This window comes from Nicotiana tabacum, chromosome 24 (assembly GCF_000715075.1).
Source record: "Nicotiana tabacum cultivar K326 chromosome 24, ASM71507v2, whole genome shotgun sequence".
NCBI lineage: Eukaryota > Viridiplantae > Streptophyta > Magnoliopsida > Solanales > Solanaceae > Nicotiana > Nicotiana tabacum.
In genome coordinates, this window is record NC_134103.1 from 321,440 (window position 1) to 347,426 (window position 25,987).

At 38.6% G+C, this 25,987-nt stretch overlaps 1 protein-coding gene across 1 annotated transcript; it reads right to left on the reverse strand.

Moving 5' to 3' along the window:
* Positions 1–1,989: 1,989 nt before the first annotated feature.
* LOC107814467 (sodium/calcium exchanger NCL1-like) lies at positions 1,990–7,987 on the reverse strand. The gene is made up of 9 exons (XM_075248314.1): positions 7,534–7,987; positions 5,794–5,994; positions 5,531–5,712; positions 5,240–5,382; positions 4,622–4,868; positions 4,281–4,432; positions 3,695–3,932; positions 3,267–3,590; positions 1,990–3,098 (listed from the first exon to the last, which is right to left on the reverse strand). Exons 1-9 carry the CDS (start codon positions 7,928–7,930, stop codon positions 2,868–2,870), a joined length of 2,115 nt encoding a protein of 704 aa, XP_075104415.1. The 5' UTR covers positions 7,931–7,987; the 3' UTR covers positions 1,990–2,867.
* Positions 7,988–25,987: the final 18,000 nt, after the last annotated feature.

A 25,987-nucleotide genomic window follows, 5' to 3' on the forward strand; every position in this document is an offset into this window, starting at 1 on the left:
TGACACTCTCCCACTTTGGTCAAACTCACTCCTTTAAGTAACTACCTGACTCATGTTCCTCACACTTGGCCTTTTATAAGTTTATCCACTGCAAGGCACCTCCCACATGACCTTCCTCATCCTTCGCTGCCCAGTTGTTGCCTTAAATTAAAATCTACCTCTGTAACACTTGAACCGATAGATCGCTACCAACTTTAAACCCTTCCTAAAATAATCTTTCTCGAGCCATCAATATCGGGAATTCCAATTCGATCCTAAACCACTGCATACTGCGACCTCTGACAACCGCTTTCTCGGCAACATATATAATACTTTTCCCCAAGGTGAATAGAAGGAAACCATAACACCAGCGAACTTAACACATCATAACCAATCGAGGACGATGACGCCACATCACAAGCGAAGATTCCACCACGCTCGAAAATATCGAGTCTCGCTACTCCATCAACCCAAGTCTGAACATTCTTAGTTCGATTGCCTTTCCTTCGTCGGAAGTAAAATACTGAATCCTTGAATCATGCACTAAGTAAACCTCCTTTCAAGTCATTCACTGCCCCAAAACATAGGCAAGCATCCTACCATCACATCAATATTGTGCGATAACAACTCATGAGCATCATAGCAACATGTGCATAGCCTCAAAGCTCTCAGAAGTACAACTATTGAGCTGAAATTACAGAATATCCTTCCACAAGGCGACGACAATGGCCCAATCAACTACGCATGGAGAAACATCCCGCATCACATTTGTAGAACCATTACAATTCCTCAATTCTCGATCGATAGCAAGCGTTTCATGTCGCATAAGATTGAATGTGAAGGAAATGAAGGCATAGGCCTCAAAGGAATCAAATCGCACGATGATAATCAAGATGGGAATTGCTCCTAACAACCTTGTAACCTCTCGAAAATAAGTACAGACGTCTCCGTACCGATCCGCAAGACTCTACTAGACTCGCTCATGACTCGTGAGACCTAAGTGAACCTAGTGCTCTGATACCATGTTGTCACAACCCAAAATTTTATTAAAGGTCGTGATGGTGCCGGACACCACTGTCAGGAAAGCCAACACTAAATAGTTAATTAAATTCTCATTTTAATTTTTTTTAAAATCGTAAATTTACTTCAATTTATCTAGTAAAATATGAATTTATAGAATAATTAACAATATTTTCCAATTTCAATACTGAACATCCCATAATCATCCCAGAACCCGATGTCATGAGGGGTCGACTTCAACACTTACTATGGGCTATAAATAGGATATCAATGATATAATTAAATATGGATTATATGAACGGTTGCAAGCTCAATATTTTGAAGTAAGTAAACAGTTCTTTTATAATTAAGAAATCTCCAAATTTATCTCTCATTATTTAACAATTTAACTCAGGCTGAGGAGGCAATATCATTATTTATAAATTTCAAGGGAAGCAATATAAGCATGCGTAAATCATGTCGAGGTCGTATGACCCGATCCAACAAATATTTAAACTGTGCACTGCCATAGAGTCGAATGGCGCGAATCATAGATGCATCTATTTAACCTGCCGAGGCAAACGGCCCGCTCCCATGAGAGTAGTAGGATATACCCCGCTCGCGAATCATATGTGCGACGCGGTCAAACATACATTTAAGAAATCACCTCGCTCGTGGATCATACTTGCGACGCGGTCAAATATAAATTTAATATTTAAAATCATATCTCTTTATTGGTTCTTTTCAAAATAAGGAAAACTCAACTTGTAGCGTTTTAAGAAAATTACCCTGCTCGCGGATCATACATGCGACGCGGTTACACATAGATTCTTCAGCTATTATATTATTCCTCAATTCTTTTCGAAATTACGAAGTTCAAATGAAACCTTTTAAATCTTAAGTTCTTCAATTTCAACTCCTTTCAAAACATTTAATAAGCAGACTCAATCTCGCTCCCTTTCAAGGAAAATAATAAACATAAATCAATAACAATATCAACAAGGCATAATGTGAGTCTAAAACTACCCAGACGTAGGCATAGCTAGTAGCTACATACAGATTCTCATTACTTCGTGCGTATGTAGCCCCCACAAATAGGAGCACACAATAATTTAGTTCACCTATGGGGTTAATTCCCCCTTACAAGGTTAGAAATGAGACTTACCTCGCTCCGAAGTTCCATAAACGACTCCCAAGCCATTCAATCAACTCAAATCGATGCCCAATGCTCCACAACCCATTATGATTGATGAAGATGGCACTCCAATGTGCTCCAAAATCGGCTTCCATGGGCGAAAATGAAATGAGATAGAGCCAAACCCTCGCTTTAAAGGAGACACTACCCAGCCTCGACTTCCGCACCTGCGGCCTCTTCGTCGCATCTGTGGTCTTTCAAGTGCGGCCAAAACCTCGCACCTGCGCCTTTCCTTCCGCGTCTGCACCTTCGCAGGTGCGGACAACCCTTTGCACATGCGATTACTGCCCAGCTTCGCCCAAACCGCACATGTGACCATTGGCTCGCACCTGCGGCCCTTTTGCGTAGGTGCGATCACACTAGATATCAGCTGCCTTTTCTTCCAAGTCCAAACTCGATCCGTTGACCATCCGGAATCCACCCGAAGCCCTCGGGACCTCAACCAATTATACCATTACGCCCCAAAACATATTACAAACTTAGTCGAGCTTTCAAATCACATCAAATAACATCGAATTCATGAATCATATTCCATCCCAAGCTTAATGAACTTTAGAATTTCAAACTTCTACATTCGATGCCGAAACCTATCAAATCACGTCATGAGACGTATCAGACCACTATACATATGTTGCTATCAACACTTTCATGAGCTGAATAACTTTGAGATTAGAGGATTCAATACAAGATGCAATTAATGGAAGAGATAAAGCAGTACAAGTGAGATAGGATAAAGTAGGAAAGCTATGATACAAGTCCAAAGTGGATAGGTTGTGCGGACAAATGCAAAAAGGCCGGTTACAGCACAAACCACCATAGATGTCAACACTTCAACTGAATACTCCCATGTTAAGTCTTTTGCATACAACACAAATAACACTGTTGACATCCCCATAATGTTGTTCAAGATTACTCGGACATAGATCTGCTTGTAAAAAAAATTAAATAATATTAGAGTTGTCAACGCAAAATTACAAATACAAAAGAAAGCAAGTACTCTGCCGGAGGTTTCATGAGAAAATAAAGAGAAAAGAATCTACTGAACATAGTAACTGTGTTGGAGAATTTGAGATAGATGAGAAGAGATGTAGACCTCGGAAAATGTCAAAGAAGAAGTTGTGGAACTCTGCTGGCTTGTTGAAGATAATAAAGTTATTGCTGTTATTGCAGTTCTTGCATTGATAGCCAGAGGTACTATGACAAATGATAGGAAGAAAGAAGGCGTGCCAATTGCATTTGCGAGTCGTATAATATTATCCATGAGTGGATCAGCACACAATGTTAATATAGCAGTGCCCAAAATCACTTGCAGCACAGACTTGCAGAATGCTCCTTTCAACACCAAAGAGTAGTCGAAACGTTTATGTTTTTCTCTTTTAGCCTCATCCAAGAACTTGTCGACTTCTCCCCATATCATCTGCAAAAATAAATTCCAAAACAAATCTAGCTGTCAAAATATCTTGTACATATATACATCAGACACAAGACATATAGGACTATTTAGTTAGCAATATATTTTACTTTATCCTGAAGTTCTTCGGTAGTCCTCTTGGCATTACGAAGCCAATATTTCACACCATCGAGAAACTCATTTTCGTCTATCTTGTTATCTTTATTTTGATCAAAATCCTTGATGATTTCCTCGATAGAGCCTTGGTGATCTAGATGTACTTCTCTGATTTTGACATTTTCCGTTAGTTTCTCCAGTTCTGAAGGTGTTAAGTAACTGTTTTGATCATCATCTAACTTTTGGAAGAGCCTGTAACACGATCAGATGATAAGGATTAATGAGACATTGATTCTTAGGAGCTTGTGAAATTTCTCCTCTGAACTTGAAAAAACATTGTTGGTTTTTCAAAAGATGGTTCAGCAAAAAAGGTTGGAAGATTTATTGAAAGTTTCTCTCTTGAATTTTATTAAGCATGGAGGGCTTTAAATAGCCTACTCTGAAAACAGAAAATTTGTAGAATAAAATTCAAAAGCCTAAAATATCTCAACTAAACTTATCTAACTAAAATTAAATTCAAACAAAGAGTCCTCCTACAACTAAACTACTTATTATTCTAGTAAATCAGCAGTAACATATGCAAAATCCAACAAACATTACCTTTTAATAGCTTCTATGTTGGGGCTACCGTCATCTTTTAAAAGGCCTTCGGATTCAATTGCCTGGTTCTGTATTTGTGTGAGAACTCTTGGCATGAGCTCCTGAATCTTAACTATTTCTTTTTGTTGTCCCTCAGTGTACGCCTTAACTACCTGCATATATATGGAGTTGCAAAAATTAATCATTTTACATAGTACTAGCTCAAATTATGATCGTATTCCACCTTGTTTCTATCAACATCCTTTTATTTTGACTAACTAAAAGTAATTCTTTTTGTCACAGATAGAGCCACTAGTGTCTATATTAGTGAAAGAGCAAAAGAAGATGATTTTTTTTTTTGCCTCATCAAAATGTTTCTTGATGGAGGTGGAATCGCCCTTGGATTCCTGTATCAATTTCTTGCATCCCTCAATGAACTCTTCCTCATTTATCCTTTCATCTCCATTTTTGTCGAATATCCTTGACAGTGTTGACAGGGCAAAGTTACTGTCCACTTTAACCTTTCCTGATTCAAGCTGGTTTACCAGTTCTTCTAGTTCAGTGAGTGTTATGGAGTTGCTCCTATCTTTATCGGCTTTGATAAATAATCTGCACGAGTGAAATTATCTTGACTTAAATAGATCAAAATGCTGCTACTTTAAATGAATTGTAGTATTAACTGTATTTCAACAACAACAACAACAACCCAGTAAAATCCCACAGGTAAGGTATCTGGGGAGAGTAGTGTGTATACAAACCTTAACCTTACCCGTTGGAATAGAGAGGTTATTTTCGATAGACCCTCAACTCAAGATAGTATTAACTGTAAGTCTTGATAAATATATGAGGAAACAAGACTTTTCATAAGAGTTTAACTTCTACACAGTGACTTGTAAAAGTAAGATGTTTACACTTCCAGGTGACTTAAAAGTATGGGCGGTAGATTTAACTCATTATTTAAGGGTGTCAAAAAATGTTACCCTCTGAGCGCGTTAATGTCAGGACGTCCACCTTTAAAGAGATTTCCTCTTGCCTGCCTTTGGATATGCTCCACAAACACTTTCACCAGGTTTTCGTGTTTTATGTATTCTAAACACTTTTCTTGAATCAATGGATTCCACATCTACATATATCAGAAACATAATAAACAGACATGTTTTTACAACCTGAAGTACACAAAAGAGTGACTTATATATGAGCTTAAGTTAATTTGACAGTGATCAGGATTATCAATTGGATAATGAACCATAAATTAGGTTGTTGATGATAACCTGATATGCGAAATATGACAGCAACAATGTGACTGATACTATGAGAGCAACAAGAACGGTAATGCGCTTTCCTACTGATGAACTAATGATATCGACGAATAGCATTATTATGAATGGTGCAAGGGAGAGAAACATGACTCCAGCTATATAACCAGTTAGATCATTTGTTATGATTCCAGTACCTGTAAAGAAAGATCTCATTCTTATGATGCTTAGTTATATCTTTTTCCAAACTTCATAGTATGAAAAGGAAATTAACATACGCTTTAAGTCTTTCATTTTCAAAGTAGAAGAAGATGAGTCTGCACTTTGTGTATTTGAATTTCCTGAGATGTTTTGTCTCCCAAGTATGACACATATGCCCCAGAGCACAGTAAGATTCAAGACACTGGAACCAACATTCGAACCAAGTGCAGAAGATACCGATACTTGAGCTTGCTCTCTGCTAACCAGTAGTCCAGATACTGGAAAATCAATGGCTAGTTAGAATTTTTCTACAAGGAAGAATTTAGAGATTGTGTGCATTTTGTTCCAATGCTTAAAGGGATGAGAGGCAGGGGCAGAGCTAAGCTACAACCAGATGGCCAGTCGAATACCCTTCATCTGAAAATTATGTTGTATATGTTGGGATTAAACCCTCACAGAAATAATATTTACGGTACTAAAAGAGGAATAATAATATAGCACCGACATACGGTAATTAACAAGAATAAAAGAGTGACAACGATATCAAGATTTTTACGTGGAAAACCCTTTTGAATAAGGGAAAAAACCACGGCCCCGAGACGAGCAACTAATATCACTATAGCAAGGAATTTTACACTTTGTAGGTCCGAGTAAAATACTCCAAAAATCACTACAACACTCAAAAGAAATAACCCTTTTTTGATATTCCCACTTCACTATAATATCGCTCACTCTTTATTTTCCTCTATAGAGTTTATTTCTCACAATGCCTGAGAAATACTCTCTGCAACTATTGTGTTGCTTCTCTTTCTGTGTGGTGAAATGAAGAAGCCGAAGCTCTCCTTTTATATGAGAAATAGCCTACCTCTTCAACCAATCATAATGAAGGATTGGTTGAAAATTTGTAATGCAAATTATTTTTTTATCCGCCTAACAATTTGACATTTTCCTTGAGAAAAGATGGTTGTCAATCAAAGGAAAGAAAGTTATCTTCCTTAATTTATGGGATAGACCCTACAGTATATAAGGTCAAAATATTATTGTTTGCACATATATTTTATAATTTTGAACACCATTAGCAATATTACTAGCTTCGCCACATGGGATCACTAATTCACAATTGTTAGAAGACGTGGATCAAACATGTTACTTATCAGTGACGTAGCTAGAAATTTGGCTAAGGATGTACAGGTTTTCTTACCTATGACAAGGTGGGTTACTCTGATGGTAAGCACCCTCCATTTCCAACCAAGAGGTTGTGAGTTCGAGTCACCCCAAGAGCAAGGTGGGGAGTTCTTGAAGGGAAGGATGCCGATGGTCTATTGGAAACAGTCTCTCTACCCCAGGGTAGGGGTGAGGTCTGCGTACACACTACCCTCCCTAGACCCCACTAGTGGAATTATACTGGGTTGTTGTTGTTGTATTAAGGGTGTACAAAATTAAAAATACACTCATAATAGCTAACAGTTAACCTCTGTACACACATAATTTCGGTGAAGGGTGTGCACCAGGCCACTCTTAGCCTAAGGTGGCTCCGCCCATGCTACTTATATGAACAAGAGTTTAGGTTTTCTGCATTGATAGTGTATGGATTTGAGTTGACTTATAGTAATAAGTAACTCATCATAGCAAACCTGATATGGTAACACGAAATAGGATAATAACTTGGTATATATAGTTGGTTAAATTACATTTGTATTGTAAAATCCTTTATGATGTAAGTGTAATATATATATATATATATATATATAAATAAATATGGTACTTGAACATTTCCTTGGAAAGATAAAAAAAAGTTATAAGGAATAGATAATTACCAAACGCCATAACAATTCTTGGCCAAGTTATAAGGGCTGGAAAGATACTCGCACCAAAAATTCCAGTGTCAAGAATACTAAAGAGCCTGTTGCTTCCTATGGACTGTACTTTCTCACCAAGAATTAGCAAGTACTGAAATATGACAATCATGAAAATGTACCCTCCAATATTTTCTGCACATGGAAAGAAACCATATATATGTTTACATTCATCCCCTGAAGTTATAAGTGCCTTTGAGCTGCCTGGGCTTAGATATTCTGATTGATTCTTGAAGTGTTCAACTCCATCTGAGATCAATCTACTACTTTCTGAACCTTCAAGTTTCAGAATACGCCCTTCAATAATGGGAAAAACAAAGATCAAGATTGTAATAAAGAAGAAAGAAAAGCTAGCCATTCTTGAGAAAATGAAGAAAATTTTGTGCAAGTATGAACCTCAATGTTTATTATTCCTTAGCTGCTACTGGTTAATATTTATAGTACTCAACTGGAGAAGTGAAGTTGTAGAATAAGACATCATGCTCACATCAGGAAGTTGCATCATCGTAATATTTTATTTTGTCCACCAATAACATAGTTAATTAAGACCCGAAAACTTGAAGACTTACTGCTTGTTTGGATTGATGTTAATATCGTTTCATAGTGTATTGTATCATATTGTATTTTATTGTATTGTATCGTTTAATGAATACGATGTTGGGATAGATTGTGTCGTTTGTCATCATTTCATGATATCACGAACCAGCAATATGAAGAATAAACTTGTAATATTATAAAGAAAAATTATCATACAGGATAAAATCACTATATAAAAAGGTAGGGTAAATAATAAAATAAAATTATTTAATAATAATGAAGGGTGAGATTGAGAGAAAAAAATAAGGTAACGACGCGACCACACCAAATCGGTCGTTACATAAAGTGACACATTTCGTCGTTACGTAACGACAGATTTAACGATACGATAATAGTTAACTAACAATCAAAACAAATATCTTATCTTATTTAAAGTAACAAAAAATACAATAAATAACAATCATCCAACCAAGCTTTAGCGAAAACATAAATAAAGAAGTACAATTGAATAGGACATCATGCTCACATCAGGAGGTTGCATCATCGTTATATTTTATTTTGTCCATAAAAAAATGTTTAATTAAGACCCGAAAATTTAGGGTCTATATTAAATTTAATGAATAATTGAAGACTTAGGGAGAACATAAATAAAGTAGAACAATTGAATATTCATATAAGTATGGTTGTCTAGTGGAGGTGCTAGAATCAATATTAATTTTCAGTTTGTGGTGCAAAATGTGGTTAATAATGGACGAAGAGTGGTGGCGCGCGCATGTGATTAATGCTTTAGCTCTAATAGTCTAATTTAATTTAATGATTTCTCACATGTTTTAATTCGAAGACAATTAAGTTATAGGATTTCTTTGATTCCTAGTACACAACTTGGTGCAACGTTGTTCTTTCTTAATTTCCACCATTTAATTATTGGCATGGAAATAAGATTTAAAAAGACATTAATTCATCAAAATCAGAAAATTAAATGTGACCACGAAATCATCTTTCACCCGGTGGTTAGATCAATTCCCTCCAAGAATATTTAAATAGTAACAAATTTTAGCAGTAACTAGTTGATTTAATATTTTTTGGGGTCTTCTGGTAACCACTCTAAATATTTTATAGAAATAATCAAACACCACAATCTTTAGCTGGCTTCATCAAACCCACTTGTCTGGGTATCACAGAAGAAAAAAAGGAAACGAAAGAACCCTTTTGATTGGTAAGATATTGGCGTGGCAAAAGTACTTGCATTAACCAGGTGCTTGCGCCAAACTAATATGTGTAAGTATTTAGAGTTTTATCAATTAATTATAGTTAATTAATATATATTATAATAATATTAAATAACTTAATCATGATAAATTAATATGGTTTAACGTAAATATCGGGTGCAAGAAAAGAAAAAAAAAAGTACATTACATATATTAATGTGTATAGCACTACATCCAAATTATATCACATTTGCCACCTACAGGACAAAAATATTAATCACTTACTATTCTCGTGTCCGAATACACATCGTTTATGGCAATACTGTTTACCCGAAAAATGGATAGAGTTAAATTTGTACGTTGTTCTAAAGGTACGTGGTATAATTTGGCACAAATCGTAAAGGGAAGTATGAATATCTTATATTGACTGTAAAGAATGAAATACAAACAAAGTTGAATGGGGGATGATTTATGGATAAGCAAGATGAATCAATCTATAAAAGCTAAAAAGGATAATCCTTCAATATGGGAGTGTATCAACAGTATCTGAGTTATAGTGTGTTAATGCCTTAACAGTCGTCCCCTTACAGAAATAATAATCATCCCTCTTATAGTGGAGGGATCCTACTTTAGATATAATTAAAAATACATAGTGGGGAACCCATGATAAATCAGTTTTTTCCTAATTCCCGCCGAGATTCTCTCCCTTAGTGCGGCTGTAACGGCTCTTGTCTATGAGCTCGATATTGACTCGAGGCCCGATTTTGATTCGGGCTCAGTATTGGTCGGTCTTTAGCTCTTAAGCTCGATAACGTCACTTCGCATCATAGTTCGATTTGGATTCGAGCACGATAATGACTTCGAGCTCAGTATTTATCGGTCCCTGGAACTCCTGATCGGTCCCTGGAACTCGAAGCTCGGTGACCTTGCTTCGGATCTCATCCCGATATTATGAAGATACTCTTCGGTCCATTATGTTCCCATCTCGACCAGTCATACGAAGGTCGAAATCGATTTTGACCGTATACAGATAATCCCCTAGTTTCTCGGGAAGGATGTGGCAAGAAACGACGTGATTTTCCAACGGCACTATTAGATATACACTGACATTTGCATCGAGCCCGACCATGACATACGTGATAGTTGTCCCGTCGGTTCAGTTTACCAAGGCATTTTATGTGTGTCAGACGATGGTCGGCCACTGCTGGTATTGAACTATCATTGCTCAATCTATAAATAGCCCCTCTTTTTACCATTTATCATTTTTACATCTCAAATTTCCAAATTTTCTAAGTCCTTTCTTGCATCTTGTGAGTTCTTCATTTGTGAATCTGTGATTTTCACTGCAAAATCTCCCTTTAAGGCACCAAATCTTATCATTTTCTTCTATCTTCAACCTTCGGATTCAAATGGCAAAAACATCAAAAATCGTTCCTCAAAAAGAAAAAGCTTCTTCTTCACGGCCCACCGCCGACAAAATACCGGTGGAGCCACAACTGGAGGAGTGCGTTCCCGGGGGGTGCGTTCTTACTTCTGATTTCAAGGTCGATAAAGACTCATCGGTTCCTGGTCAATGTAAACCAGTATCGAGGTATATGTACTCGATAACTAAGGGACACTTCGAGCAGCTGAGAAAAGATTGTAACTGGGAGAAAATAGAAGTGATAATACCAGCTCCCGAAGAAGATATTACTACTTATGTAAAAGGGTTTTTAAGTGTGTATACTTACCATTTCACATTGGGCCCCCTCGACCCTGTTGTTATCGATTTTTGTCTCCAATACCAAATAACCCTAGGCCAAATCCATCCTTCCTTTTGGCGGATCGTTATTCTAATCCGCTTCTTCGTGAACAAGATCGGGGGGATGCCTTTCACCCTCGACCATCTTATTAGACTGTACAACCCCCGCCTCTATCGAGGTGGGTTAATAAAACTCTAGTGTCGGGCTACCAAGGTGTTGTCCTCAAGCATAGAAGAGGACAAAGATCGAGGCTGGATGGGCAGGTTCGCTCGAGTGAAGACTTCGGACCTAATTCCGACCGAGAAGATGTCATTTCCCGAGGAATGGAACATGAAGCGTAAGTGTAATTCTGTTGTTATCTCCTATTGTTTTGCCCCTTTGTTTCTGTTACACCCCATATTTTCGTACGTGAAAGTACGCCATAAATAAATTGATATAAGCTCGGAAATGAGATGTTCCATCCCGCATTTTCGTACGTTAAAGTTTTGTCGTAAGCTAATCGACGTAAGTTCGGAAATGAGATTATTTGGAGATTATAAGCATTATGCTACTTCAAACAAGTGATGAGTAAATTCGTGAAGGTGAGAGGGTAAGCAAATCAAAGAAAATAAATTTTTGTCGAAGTTTGATATTTTGAGATAAAATACAGTCCAAGCTATAATACCCCGTATTTATGGACTAGTGTCATATAAGGTACCACATGGCCATAATAGAAAGGTGTGCAAAGTGTGTTAAAAGTGAGTAGTATTTTAAGTAATTTGAGATAATTCCTAATTATATAGATAATTGGATAATTATTGGATAATGGGGGAATTAACAAGTTAATTAATAATGAGTGGATGATTAATTAAAGTCTTTGGACAAAGACTAAGGCATTAACGTGGAAGCCACATACATGAGCCATTAAGTGACTCTTGAACAACTTTGCAAGGTGGCAATCTTTAAGGAAATGATTGAAAGATGACTTCTCAAATTCAAGATTTGCATTACTCACAAAGATATGGAATTCAAAAAAAAAGCCATAAAGACTCTAACGGTATTGCTTCAGTAGGTATCTTACAAGATTGTGATCAAATTCACAAAGTGATCATACGAAATTTGCTACAAAAATTCATACGATATTTCATAAGGTAATAGCAACGGGATTTTGCGATTTTAAGGGAGTACGATGCAATCTTTCTCAAGAATATCATACGAATATTTCCCTACTCCGATCTTGCCATCACGAATTTTGTCACAATTGTCGTGTGCTAGAAGGGTTGTGCAGAGAACCAGCTCAGGTATGTTAAGGCTAAGCCCTTCCTTTATTTTGGTATGATCTCATAATTACATATGTTTAATAACGAGGTATAAAGAGAAGTTCATACTCCCGAATTTATATACATTATCCTAGTCTCATAAATTATAGTATTCTCCTTATCGGGACTTCATATTTAATTGAGTATTGTCTTCTTTCAGTCAAGAGAGCAGAGAGCCTATATATACATATAGTATTTTCATTACCATCGAGCTATAATCGATGGGCAGGCCCCTATTGGGTAACCTCTGATCAGATGGTAAGTTATATACCGAGCCTATTGTGGTCGAGCGCCTATGAGCGAGCCCAGTTAGCCGAGATACAGAGCCTAGTATGGACGAGTGCCTATGAGAGAGCCTACTACGGCAGAGCAGTTATATATATGCCGAGCCTTATAAAGTCGGACAACTATTTTACTTACTATATTGAGAGAGTTGAGTCAGTATCAGTAGGTAAGCATATCTTCAGATTATCTTTGACACCTAGTTACTATCAGTTATTATATTATCAGTCCAGTTTCAGCTTTCAGTATATTGCCTTATATACTCGATATATTATTTTGTACTGACGTCCCTTTTCTAGGGTCACTGCATTTCATGCATGCAGGTTCACACAGACAGACGGGTAGACCTCCTCATTAGGTATTGCCCGAGTTTAGCTTGATCGGTAAGCTCCATGCCCTTCGGAGTTGCTGGGTCTAGAGCTTTATGTACATCTTGTGTATATATGTATATATGTTATGAGTAGGCCGGGGCCCTGTTCCGATCACAGTTCATCCATCATTAAAGGCTTGTAGACATTTATCTTGTCAGTTAGTGCAGTATGTTGGGCTTGTAAGCCGTTTATGTATATTTTGTTGGTTTGCCAGTCGTAGTAGTTATGGCGTCCTTATTGTCCCAACTTTATATTGATGTTTAGTCAGCATTCGCAATTGTCCTCCAATGTAGCCCATGGACAAAGTATGATATTATATGTTCAGAGTCCCTTAGTCGCAAGTTGGTATGCAAGGATAGGTGAGGCACCGGGTGCCGGTCTCTCCCCCTCCCCCCCCCCCTCCAGGTTCGAGGCATGACAAAAGTGGTATCAGAGCAGTTCTGTTCTAGGGAGTCTAGTAGAGTCTTGTTTATGGGTGTGTTGTGCACCACACTTATAAGTAGGAGGCTACAGGGCATTTAGGACTATCACTCTTTCTTCTTACTCTAGATCATGTGGTAGAGCTCAGTTGTAAGAACTCAATTTCCTAAACTCTATCTTATTCATAATATGACGATGCCTACATCCAAAATGACAATTGGTAAGAGATTGAATGTGGATATAGAAGAGTTGAGTCAGAGGAACTCGATTTTTCATGATGCTTATGATGAGTAAATGTAAGGTCTTCAGTAGATCATGTGTGTACTAAGACGTGTAAGCTTCTTGAAAAGGATCCCTAAGGCAAGAATGCATATCCCTAAGGCAAGAATCGGAAGGTAGACACAAGTTTCAGCAAGTAAAAGAAGCAAGGTGAAGAAAGGTACGAGATACCTAGTTATTAAAGATTAACAGTATTTACAATTCAAGCAGAGAAATATAAGCATTTTGAGTTACTTTCAACAGTAACAGAGATATGTACAATTGGCCACACCCATCTCAGTTATGTCGTATGGGGGCTAACAGAAGTAGTATAAGAGAAGGACGGATATCAGGATCAGGCTGGGTTAGAGTAACCCAGAATGGTGAATGGATTATTTGTGTTAATTGACATTTTCGAAGGATATTGCAAATATGATAATAGATCTCCTTGTGAGACACCCAGATGGTGCATTCTAAAATAGTACAACTAGATATGAGTACTACAAAGATAGGCACTGGAAGCCTTGAAGGGATAAATATTACCTTAGTATGGCTCCCATCCCTAGTAGGGAGAGAATGTTAGGCAATTCAAAGAACCAGTGGATAGAGCAAGGGGAGCTAAAAGCAAAAGAATGTCTTGTTGAAGTTTTCAGAATAAAGTGATAGAAAGAAATGTTAGCAGGAAAAGAAAAGGAGAATTAATTAAGCATTATGAGTAAGAGGTGATACATGGATGACAACGGATGATTAAAAAAAATGAAATGAATGACAGTATTACAGAGTCTATAGTCAAGTAAAGGAAAAGACGATAGGTGACAGGCCTTGAGACAACAAAAGAGTATAGGCCATAAAGTCATATCCTCATTTCGAGAAATAAGTTCGTGACTCCAACGTGATTACCAAAAAGAAAAAAATTAGACCCCAGAGTAATAAGAAATCAGCATGGACTAATGAACAAGATAAACTAAACATGAACTAGGGACTGAGTAATAGTCGGCATCATGAGAATTTCAGAGATTGCGTCCCGACGATAATAGAATGAACGACAGAAGAATACTCTTTAAAGGTCATTCAGGAAGACGCTTCCCTAAAGCAAGCAAGGTGAGTAAAGTTAAGCTTAAGGGACTATATGTGCCAGATACACTAAGTGTCACCCTCATGAGTGAGGAATTTCATTATCTTTGGTATAGAAGGATTACCGTGAGGGGAGTAAGGATCATCGATGATGTGAAAAGATGCCAAAGATGAGAAGGTAAAACATCTATATGTAGATCATCGTAGCACTAAATCTTAGTGCACCCCTAAAGGGGGGAATTTGGAGTTATGTGGCATTAAGTCGGAATTAAGTAATTCTAGTAACTATGGAATGGTAAAGGAAGAGTGCGACAAAAATGAAAAGGAGATGAGATTGCACTTATTCAAATCCTACAAATGTGCTACGATTCCATACTATTATGCAAGCACGACGTCAAGGAGAGGAAGTAAGGGTTCCTTCCCGAGATGTTATTAATAAATAAGGAGCCAGTGCGAGAGGTAAGTTAAGACAAAGGAAATAACCCAAGAAAGATTACGCGGAATATTGATATGAGAATGGGACAACGAGTAGTTAGTAGTTGATTCGTGAAGAGCCTAGATATGGCTAGACAAGAGGATACAGACAAATCAATAGATTGTGCAAGATAAACATAGTGAACCTTAACATGGGGAATTCAGTCTCGCAGATATGACATTGTGAACCTTGAGAAATATTCAGATAGGAGTTGTGGTAGATAAAGATACCGTATGAGTGTTACGAATAATTATAGGCGGGGAAGAACATCAAAAGTTCTGTCAAGTATACAATGTGATAAGCTTGCAGCTTTACAAGAGTCAGAGGATTCTCCCTAAATACTACAATCAAAGACTAGCTAAGGAAATAAGGAAAAAGGCTTCAACCTAAGCATAGTGATCTAAAGAGGAAATGATCGTGTAACAACAGTCTCACTACAAAATTTTATGCACTCCAAAAGAAAGTGGAACCTACCATGGCTAATGAGCAGGAAATAAAATCAAAAGTAATATTCGAGACCATATGAGTTGCACAAAAATTTCAGCATGCATGATAACTCAGATAAGCTAAGCATGCACCCAACAAGTGGGCAAAAAGACCAGTAAAAGCAATTGCTTACGTTTGAAGAAAGCTGAGATAGAACGAAGGAATTATTCGATTAATGATCAGTCGTAGAAGACTCCAGTATAAGTTAAAAGAAGGAATTGGGTCCAGGTCATAGACAAAAGATTGAATCATTAGAAGATTGTATCATGGTTTTCCATAGCATCTATGAAAGGCTAAAGTAATACCATGAGCCGCAGATCGGAAGATAACTTACGCATACATAAAGGCCGATTAGAAGGAATAGGAAACTAAAGAGTTACATCAACAAAGTAAATCAGGAGTCTGATTATTAGACCCAGAAAATTATAGAAATCGTGATTGAGGACACTACAGAATCACTCTTAATATCAGAGGTACAAAAGAGATAGTACAACAACCATATTCTATTATGGCTCTACGATAAAGCCAGTTAGAAAAGTACCAGCCTCATAAGAAGTCAGTATGAAGCTCCCACCGGATTGTGTATGTACCAGAGGTGCAAGTATTATAATAGAGCTTTAAGTCGTGGATATGAATTATACCTATGTGGAAGGGAGGTCATAAAAGAGATAGAAGGTGTGAGGCAAGCTTTTAAGGTAAGTAAGGTAAAGGTGAACAATGTACGAGATACTCAGGTGCAGAAGGTTGTGAATAATCTATACTTCAGATAAAGGGCTAGAAGCGTTAGGATTCGGTATCCAGGAATGATAGCGGCGGTGTCAGTGACATATCTTCCAGCCGATGATTTATAGGTATCGAGAGGTCTAGTTAAAAGAATAAAGAAGAGTTAGAAATGATGTGATGTCTCGCTTGATATTCCAGGATGACATAAGGAAATCTACGATGCAAGTAAGTTGAAGGAAGATTGCGAGTAATATAAGTAGATATGTGTAGGTCGCAATCTAAAATATGGTAAAGAGACAAGGTTTTAGGAAGACGGGAATAAGGATAAGAAAGAGCGAGTGAGAAGTTGACGAGAATGGATAAGTCCTCGAGATTAAGCCCATGAAAACAAGAGAGCTTATGGTTTGTCTAAGTCATAGAAAGCTCAGTATAGCCTGAATGAACTCAAAGGAGTCTAAGACTAGTAGCATTTAGAAGAAATGGAATACTGCCCCGATAGTAGAATGACGGTGTAATTGTGATAAATGAAGGATGACGTTTGGGCCTTCGATTGAGTAATAATTTCATGAATTGTACAGGATTAAAATACCCACGTAAGGTGAATCACATTGGGATGCTATGAAATACGGTTATGTAAGTATAGTATCGCCCCTAGGTGGATCAGTCTAATTACTTCAAATGTTCCACGATGCAACATGAGCCCTAGTGATTACATAAGAGGTTTCAAGTTATCAGTGATATATTGTAGATCAATATGGAGGTGAATCAACAACGGATGGACAAAAGTCGCAAAGTATGAGATGAGATTAGGTCGTCATTCTTAAGATGAACAGTAATGAGGAAGCATTAAAGGACTTAGACTTATACATATAGGATAAGCAACGAGAGCAACCTGGAGTTTGGTAGCAGACCTCAGTAACGATAAATTGAGGTAAGAGTTATGGTTTAGTATGACCTACCTAGAAGCAGTAAAGTTATACGGATGGATAATCGGGAATATGAAACAAGATATAGCAATAGTCGTAAGTTCAACAAAGTACCGAGCAGAGAACTTCAGTGTACTTATAGATGCCCAGAGGGACATATTATCAAGATATGTATATGCTTACAAAGTGAGGCCTGGAGATTGGCTAAAAATTGGAGGAAAAGGAGAAAAGAGTCGTATAGGCGCACATACAAGGAAAGAGTCGTACAGGCTGCATGATAGAAGGTACCAAGAGTTAAGATATTGGAAGAATTCTGACCACATACCGTGGTGTGAGAAAGAGGCCTAAAGGGGGGAATGCCCTGGCCTTTGGATTGGTAAGGAGAATATTAAAGTATCCGCAAAAGCTATGGGTTATGAGAATGATAAATGCATCAGTTGACATTCGAGGACGAATGTTCCAAAGGGGGGAATTATGTTACACCCCATATTTTCGTACGTGAAAGTACACCATAAATAAATTGATATAAGTTCGAAAATAAGATATCACATCCCACATTTTCGTACGTTAAAGTTTCGTAGTAAGCTAATCGACGTAAGATCGGGAATAAGATTATTTGGAGATTATAAGCATTATGCTACTTCAAACAAGTGATGAGTAAATTTGTAAAGGTTAGAGGGTAAGCAAATCAAAAAAAATGAATTTTCATCAAAAATTGACATTTTGAGATAACATACGCTCCAAGCTACAATACCCCATATTTATGGACTAGTGTCATACAACGTACCACATGACTATAATAGAAAGGTGTGCAAAGTGTATTAAAAGTGAGTAGTATTTTAAGTAATTTAAGATAATTCCTAATTATATAGATAATTGGGTAATTATTGGATAATGGGGGAATTAACAAGTTAATTAATAATGAGTGGATGATTAATTAAAGTCTTTGGACAAAGACTAAGGCATTAACGTGGAAGCCACATACATGAGCCATTAAGTGACTCTTGAACAACTTTGCAAGGTGGCAATCTTTAAAGAAATGATTGAAAGATGACTTCTCAAATTCAAGATTTGCATTACTCACAAAGATATGGAATTCATAAAAAAGCCATAAAGACTCTAACGGTATTGCTTCAGTAGGTATCTTACAAGGTTGTGATCAAATTCACAAAGTGATCATACGAAATTTGCTACAAAAATTCATACGATATTTCATAAGGTAATAGCAATGGGATTTTGCGATTTTAAGGGAGTACGGTGCAATCTTTCTCAAGAATATCATACGAATATTTCCCTACTCCAATCTTGCCATCACTAATTTTGTCACAATTGTCGTGTGCTAGAAGGGTTGTGCAGAGAACCAGCTCAGGTATGTTAAGGCTAAGCCCTTCCTTCATTTTGGTATGATCTCATAATTACATATGTTTAACAACGAGGTATAAAGAGAAGTTCATACTCCCGAATTTATATACATTATCCTAGTCGCACAAATTACAGTATTCTCCTTATCGGGACTTCATATTTAATTGAGTATTGTCTTCTTCCAGTCAAGAGATTAGAGAGCCTATATATACAGTATTACAGTATTTTCATTACCATCGAGCCCCTATTGGGTAACCTCTGATCAGATGGTAAGTTATATACCAAGCCTAATGTGGTCGAGCGTCTATGAGCGAGCCCAGTTGGCCGAGATACAGAGCGTAGTAAGGCCAAGCGCCTATAAGCGACCCTACTACGGCAGAGCAGTTATATATATACTGAGCCTTATAAAGACGAACAATTATTTTACTTACTATATTGAGAAAGTTGAGTCAGTATCAGCTGGTAAGCATATCTTCAGATTATCTTTGACTCCCAGTAACTTTCAGTTATTATATTATTAGTTCAGTTTCTACTTTCAGTATATTTCCTTGCATACTCGGTACATTATTTCGTACTGACGTCCCTTTTCTAGGAGTGTTGTATATCATGTGTGCAGGTTCACACAGACAAACAGGTAGACCTCCTCATTAGGTGTTGCCCGAGTTCAGCTTGATCGGTAAGCTCCATGCCCTTCGGATTTGTTGGGTCTAGTGCTTTATGTACATCTTGTGTATATATGTAAGTATGTATATATGTTATGAGTAGGTCGGGGTCCTGTTCCGATCACAGTTCATCCTTCAGTAGAGGCTTGTAGACATATCATGTCAGTTAGTGCAGTATGTTGGGCTTGTAAGCCGTTTATGTATATTTTGTTGGTTTGCCAGCCGTAGTAGTTATGGCGGCCTTGTCAGCCCCACTTTATATTGATGTTTAGTCAGCATTTGCAATCGTCCTGTAATGTGGCCCATGGCCAAAGTATGATATTATATGTTTAGAGTCCCTTTGTCACAAGTTGGTATGCAAGGATAGGTGAGGCATCGGGTGCTGGTCTCGCCCCCTCCCCCTCCCCCAGGTTCGGGGCGTGACAGTTTCTTTCTCACTGATATCCTCTTTTGCGATGCAGCGGTTCCTTGGTTACCCGGTGCAATTCCTAACCTTAAGTGTTGGGTACGGGACCTGGCTTCGACCTCTACATACATCGAGTGCTCGTGGCATGATTTATCAAAGGGACGATGGGAGGCCAAATATCATGGTAAGCCTCATTCCCATGTATTTGATGGATCGAACATAATGTTTTTCATATACTTAACCAAATTTCTTGTGCGTAGGGTTGGGCAAAGATGCGGTTATGAGGCCCCCGTCTGGTGAGGAAGAGACTTCGGCCCCGGTTCTGAAATCGGCGAAGGGAAATAAGAGAAAAGGGGCCTCTACTTCCAAGGATCCAGACCTTAAGACGAGGACGACTCGTAAGCCGAGGAGGAAAATCATCCCTCTGATCGAAGAATCTGTTTGGCGTCTAAGGGATGAAGATGAAGAATAAGAAGAATAAGAAGAAGACGGCTACGTACTGGTGGCCCGAGTGAAGAAAATCATTGATGCCCCAAAGGCATCTGGATCGATGGTAGTTTACGAGGCTCCGCCTCGAACTGAGGGGATATCGGAGAAAGATTCAAAAAAATTCCCCGAGTCGTTAGAGATCGAGGATGCCTCCCACCGAAATCAACAAATGGTGGATATATCTGAAGGGGCTGGCCCTGAACCTCTTCGAACCAAAGAGAATGCCCCAAGTGACTCACTTGGGGTAGTGGTAATCGGAGACTCTCCCACTCTCCCTGCTTTTTCCGAAGGGACGATTTGGGAAGCACAAGCTTTGGGGGACCGCGAGGTAGATGGGTCTCATGAGGGAGAGGACCCTTTTCATAATCTGTTTACCAGTATCGAGGATGTTGCCGGCCCTAGTGATGCATCGGGCCTTTTCCACGAAGTGCAGCAGGCTCTGAATTAGGGTTTTTCCCATTTTGATTTTTTGTGTAAGGTCCTGATCGGATGTTGTAAATACTCTCATATATATAAAAAAAAATCTTTTCCTTTCCCGACTTGTCTCTGTTTTATTTTCTTCCTTGTGAAGATTTTGTTTCATTCATGCCTTATGAAAGTTTTCATAAGTTCAATGCTTTAGGCAATTTGATCGAATTCGGGCCTTGTACTCTTTATAACCGAGTGAGTGCTTGCTCGAACTCGAAGTAAGAGTAGACCTTAGGTTTTATGGTCGAGTGAGTGCTTTGCTCGAACTCGGAATAATTGTTAGCCCGTAGGCTTAGTAGTCGAGTGAGTGATTGCTCGAACTCAAAGTAAGGTAGCCCGTAAGCTTAATAGTCGAGTGAGTGATTGCTTGAATTCGAAGTAATAGTTAGCCCGTAGGCTTAGTAGTCGAGTGAGTGATTGCTCGAACTCGAAGTAATGTTAGCATGTAGGCTTAGTAGTCGAGTGAGTTCCTGCTCGAACTCGAAGTAATAGTTAGCACGTAGGCTTAGTAGTCGAGTGAGTGATTGCTCGAACTCGAAGTAATGTTAGCATGTAGGCTTAGTAGTCGAGTGAGTGCCTGCTCGAACTCAAAGTAATAGTTAGCCCGTAAGCTTAGTAGTCGAGTGAGTGATTGCTCGGACTCGAAGTAATGTTAGCCCGTAGGCTTAGTAGTCAAGTGAGTGTCTGCTCGAACTCAAAGTAATAGTTAGCTCGTAGGCTTAGTAGTCGAGTGAGTGATTGCTCGAACTCGAAGTAATGTTAGCCCGTAGGCTTAGTAGTCGAGTGAGTGCCTGATCGAACTCGAAGTAATAGTTAGCATGTAGGCTTAGTAGTCGAGTGAGTGCCTGCTCAAACTCAAAGTAATAGTTAGCCTGTAAGCTTGTGTGGGGCTTAGTCTCGTTGATTTTTTGGTTGGCGGTCCCCGGCTTTGGGGGTAATGGTCAGCCCTTAAGCCTGTTTGCATAATAGATCATGAAATAGAGGATGGATTTTGAGACATGATATATCGGAAAAAAAGAAATTTCTCTTTATGTCATTATACATGTGTTCATGTTTTGTACCAGGGATCGAGAAAAATACACGAGCATGGTTCGTTTAGACCATTTGGCTTTTATAATTTTTCTTTTCGAAACCCTATTGTTATGAAGTAACTTCTTTGCATCGAACTTACATGATATATTTGAGGGTAATGCCCCCCAGTATTCGAGATTGATTGTAAAGAGGCCTCGGATACTATTGAATTGTACTAAGTTAGCACGATCAATGGTTGCCTCATTAAAAACCTTGCCGAAAAACCCATTTGGGACAAAAAACAGTCAAAGAGAAAAAGAATGCAACGCGTGCTTTCAGGCCTAAAGGCTTCGAGTTGAATAATCCATTCCTGTTTCTGATCGAACACCTGCAAGGGTTAATTTCGAAATATAAATGAACATAGGAGGTTGTACCTTAACAATAGTATCGTTTTAGTGCGACACTTTCCAATTGCTTGGTAGTTGTTTTCCGTTTATTACACTGAGCTTGTAGGATCCTTTACCGACGATTTTGAGGACCTGATATGGTCCTTCCCAGTTCGGACCCAGTTTTTCTTCGTTCGGATTTCGGGTGTTGAGGGTAACTTTCCTCAGCACTAAGTCCCCGATCTTAAAATGGTGAAGATTGGTTCTTCGATTATAGTATCTTTCGATATGTTATTTTTGGGCGGCTAAACGGATGAGAACTGCTTCTCATATTTCGTCCAATAATTCAAGGTTCGTGTTCATTGTTTCGTTATTCGACTCATTTGTCGTATACCGAAGTCTAACGCTAGGTTCTCCGAACTCAACCGGGATAAGAGCTTCGATGCCATAAACTAACGAGAATGGTGTTGCTTCGGTACTAGATTTTGATGTTGTTCAGTATGCCCATAGGACCTCGGGTAGTATCTCTCTCCATTTACCTTTAGCGTTGGTTAATATTTTCTTAAGATTTTGGATGATGGTTTTGTTTGTCGATTCAGCCTGTCCGTTTTCGCGGGGATGATAAGGTGTCGAAAGGATCCTTTTGATTTTGTGGTCTTCGAGAAATTTAGTCACTTTGCTTCTGATGAATTGCTTTCCATTATCGCATACAATCTCGGATGGCATCCTGAACTGATATATGATGTGGTCCCAAATGAAGTCTATCATCTCCTTTTCTTTGACTTTTTTGAAATCCTGTGCTTCAACCCATTTAGAGAAATAATCAGTCATAAACAAAATAAACTGAGCCTTACCTGGGGCTGATGGGAAGGGGCCCACGATGTCCATTCCCCATTTCATGAAAGGCCAAGGAGATATGACCGAGCGGAGAAGTTCCTCGGGTTGATGAATCATGGGTGCATGTCTTTGACATTTATCACATTTTCGAACGAACTCCCTTGCATCTTTGTCCATATCGATCCAATAATATCCTGCTCTGATTATTTTGTGGTCTAATGAATCGGCACCGAACTGATTTCCACAAGTGCCCTCGTGAATCTCATGAGGGATGTAGTCGGTATCTCCCGTTCCCAAACATATTGCCAGTAGACCATCGAACATTCTTCTAAACAGCGTTCCATCATTGGATAAGGTAAACTGTGCAGCTTTTGTGCGTAAAGCTCTCGATTCCTTTGGATCCGATGAAAGTTTCTTGTTCTTGAAGTATTATATATATTTGTTTCTCCAATCCAATATTAAACTTGTGGAGTTTATCTCGGCATGACCTTCTTCGATTACCAATTTCATGAGTTGCACGACAGTCCTCGAGTTGAGTTCGTCATCCTCGACCGGAGACCCTAAATTTGCAAGAGCGTCGGCCTCACTGTTCTGTTCTCGAAGCACGTGTTACAAAGTCCATTCCTTAAATCGATGTAGAGTCACTTGTAATTTTTCCAAGTACCTCTGCATTCGATCTTCACGGACTTCAAAAGTCCCGTTGACTTGATTTACCACGAGGAGGGAATCACATTTAGCCTCTGCGACCTCAGCTCCCAAACTTTAGCTAATTCGAGACCTGCAATTACGGCCTCATACTCGGCCTCATTGTTAGTCAATTTTGTAGTTTTAATAGACTGTCTAACTACATTACATGTGGGTGATTTTAGTACGATGCCCAGTCTGGACCCTTTTGCGTTCGAGGCACCGTCCGTAAAAAGGGTCCATACTCCCGAAGTGGTACCCGATTTTATTAGTAATTCCTTTGCAATTTCGGGTACGAGGGCAGGCGTAAATTCTTCCACAAAATTCGCTAAAATTTGAGATTTAATAGCGGTTCGAGGTCGATACTCGATGTCGTACCGGCCGATCTCTATGGCCCATTTGGCCAATCGACCTGAAAGCTCAGGTTTGTGTAAAATATTTCGTAAAGGATAAGTTGTTACAACATGTATTGGATTGCACTGGAAATATGGTTTTAATTTCCTAGAAGCACTTATTAAAGCAAGCGCTAATTTTTCTAAGTGTGGATATCTAGTTTTGGCTTAGCCTAAAGTTTGACTGGCATAATAAATAAGGAATTATGTACCTCGTTCTTCTCGAACTAGGACTCCACTTACCGCTATCTCCGAGACAACTAGATACAAATAAAGATGTTCATCTGCCTTCAGGGTATGAAGTAATGGCGGGCTCGATAAGTATCGTTTTAGTTCTTCCAGAGCCTGCTGACATTCTGGAGTCCACGCAAAATTGCTTTTCTTCTTAAGCAAAGAGAAAAGTCGGTGGCTCCTATCTGAGGATCTCGAGATGAATCGTCCCAGGGCGTATATCCGTCCCGTTAGCCTCTGTACGGCCTTTACATTATCTACCACTGTGATGTCCTCGATATCTTTGATTTTATCGGGGTTAATCTTGATTCCTCGATTGGACACCATGAAACCGAGAAATTTGCCCGAACCAACCCCTAATGCACATTTTTTGGGGTTGAGCTTCATATTGTATTCCCTCAGTATGTCGAAGGTTTCCTGCAAATGCTTTAAATAGTCCTCTGCTCACAGGGACTTAACTAACATGTCATCAATATAAACTTTCATTGATTTTCCTATTTGCTTTTCGAACATTCGGTTTACTAAGCGTTGATAAGTTGCACCTACATTTTTTAGACCGAATGGCATTACATTATAACAGTAAGTCCCGAATTTAGTGATAAATAAAGTCTTTTCCTGATCTTACGGGTTCATCTGTATTTGGTTGTACCCGGAATAGGCATCGAGAAAACTGAGAGTCTTGTGGCCGGCCATGGCATCAATCATACGATCGATATTAGGCAAAGGAAAAGAATCCTTAAGGCATGCTTTGTTCAGGTCTTTATAATCTATACACATTCTAAGTTTGTTCCCCTTTTTAGGGACTACCACTACATTTGCTAGCCATTCGGGGTACTTTACTTCCCCGAATGGACCCTATTTTAAGAAGTTTGGTTACCTCGTCTTTGATGAAGGCATGTTTGACCTCGGACTGGGGCCTTCTTTTCTATTTTACCGAGTGGAACTTTAGGTCCAATCTTGTCGGAGAAACTTAAAATTGGCAATGGAAACCAGCAAAAAGAAAAATACTAACATGTTGATATTACCAAAAGCTAGAAGCTAATGCCAATGAGTATTGACATAGATTAATGGCAATCCAGAAGGTTTTTTCTGACATTAGAAAAGCCAACAAGTATTGGGGTTGATAGAAAAAACTTTCGGATTACCAAAATAATTGGCCACAGGCGCGCGCCGCTAGAATGGTCATGGATCAAAAGGTCATCAAAGAAAACTGAGAGTCTCGTGGACGGCCGTGGCATCGATTATACGATCATTATTAGGCAAAGAAAACGAATCCTTAGGGCATGCTTTGTTCAGGTCTTTATAATCTATACACATTCTAAGTTTGTTCCCCTTTTTAGGGACTACCACTATATTTGCTAGCCATTCGGGGTACTTTACTTCCCGAATGGACCCTATTTTAAGAAGTTTGGTTACCTCGTCTTTGATGAAGGCATGTTTGACCTCGAACTGGGGACTTCTTTTCTGTTTTACCGAGTGGAACTTTGGGTCCAAGCTTAGCTTATGAGTGGTGATTCACGGTGGGATCCCTGTCATGTTAAGATGGGACCAGGCGAAACAGTCTATATTAGTTATAAAAAATTGAATAAGCTTTCTCCTGAGCTTGGGTTCTAACCCCGTGCCTAGGTATACCTTCCGTTCGGGCAGATATTCTATTAGTATGACTTGCTCAAGCTCTTCAACCGTT

Excerpts from the sequence above, each read along its gene's own strand:
- LOC107814467 (XM_075248314.1), bottom strand. The coding sequence starts at position 7,930 with ATGGCTAGCTTTTCTTTCTTCTTTATTACAATCTTGATCTTTGTTTTT. Across the intron at positions 3,933-4,280 it reads AACATAGAAGCTATTAAAAG|GCTCTTCCAAAAGTTAGATG; the intron begins GTAATGTTTGTT and ends ATCGTGTTACAG. Across the intron at positions 3,099-3,266 it reads CTTCTTTGACATTTTCCGAG|ATCTATGTCCGAGTAATCTT; the intron begins GTCTACATCTCT and ends TTTTACAAGCAG.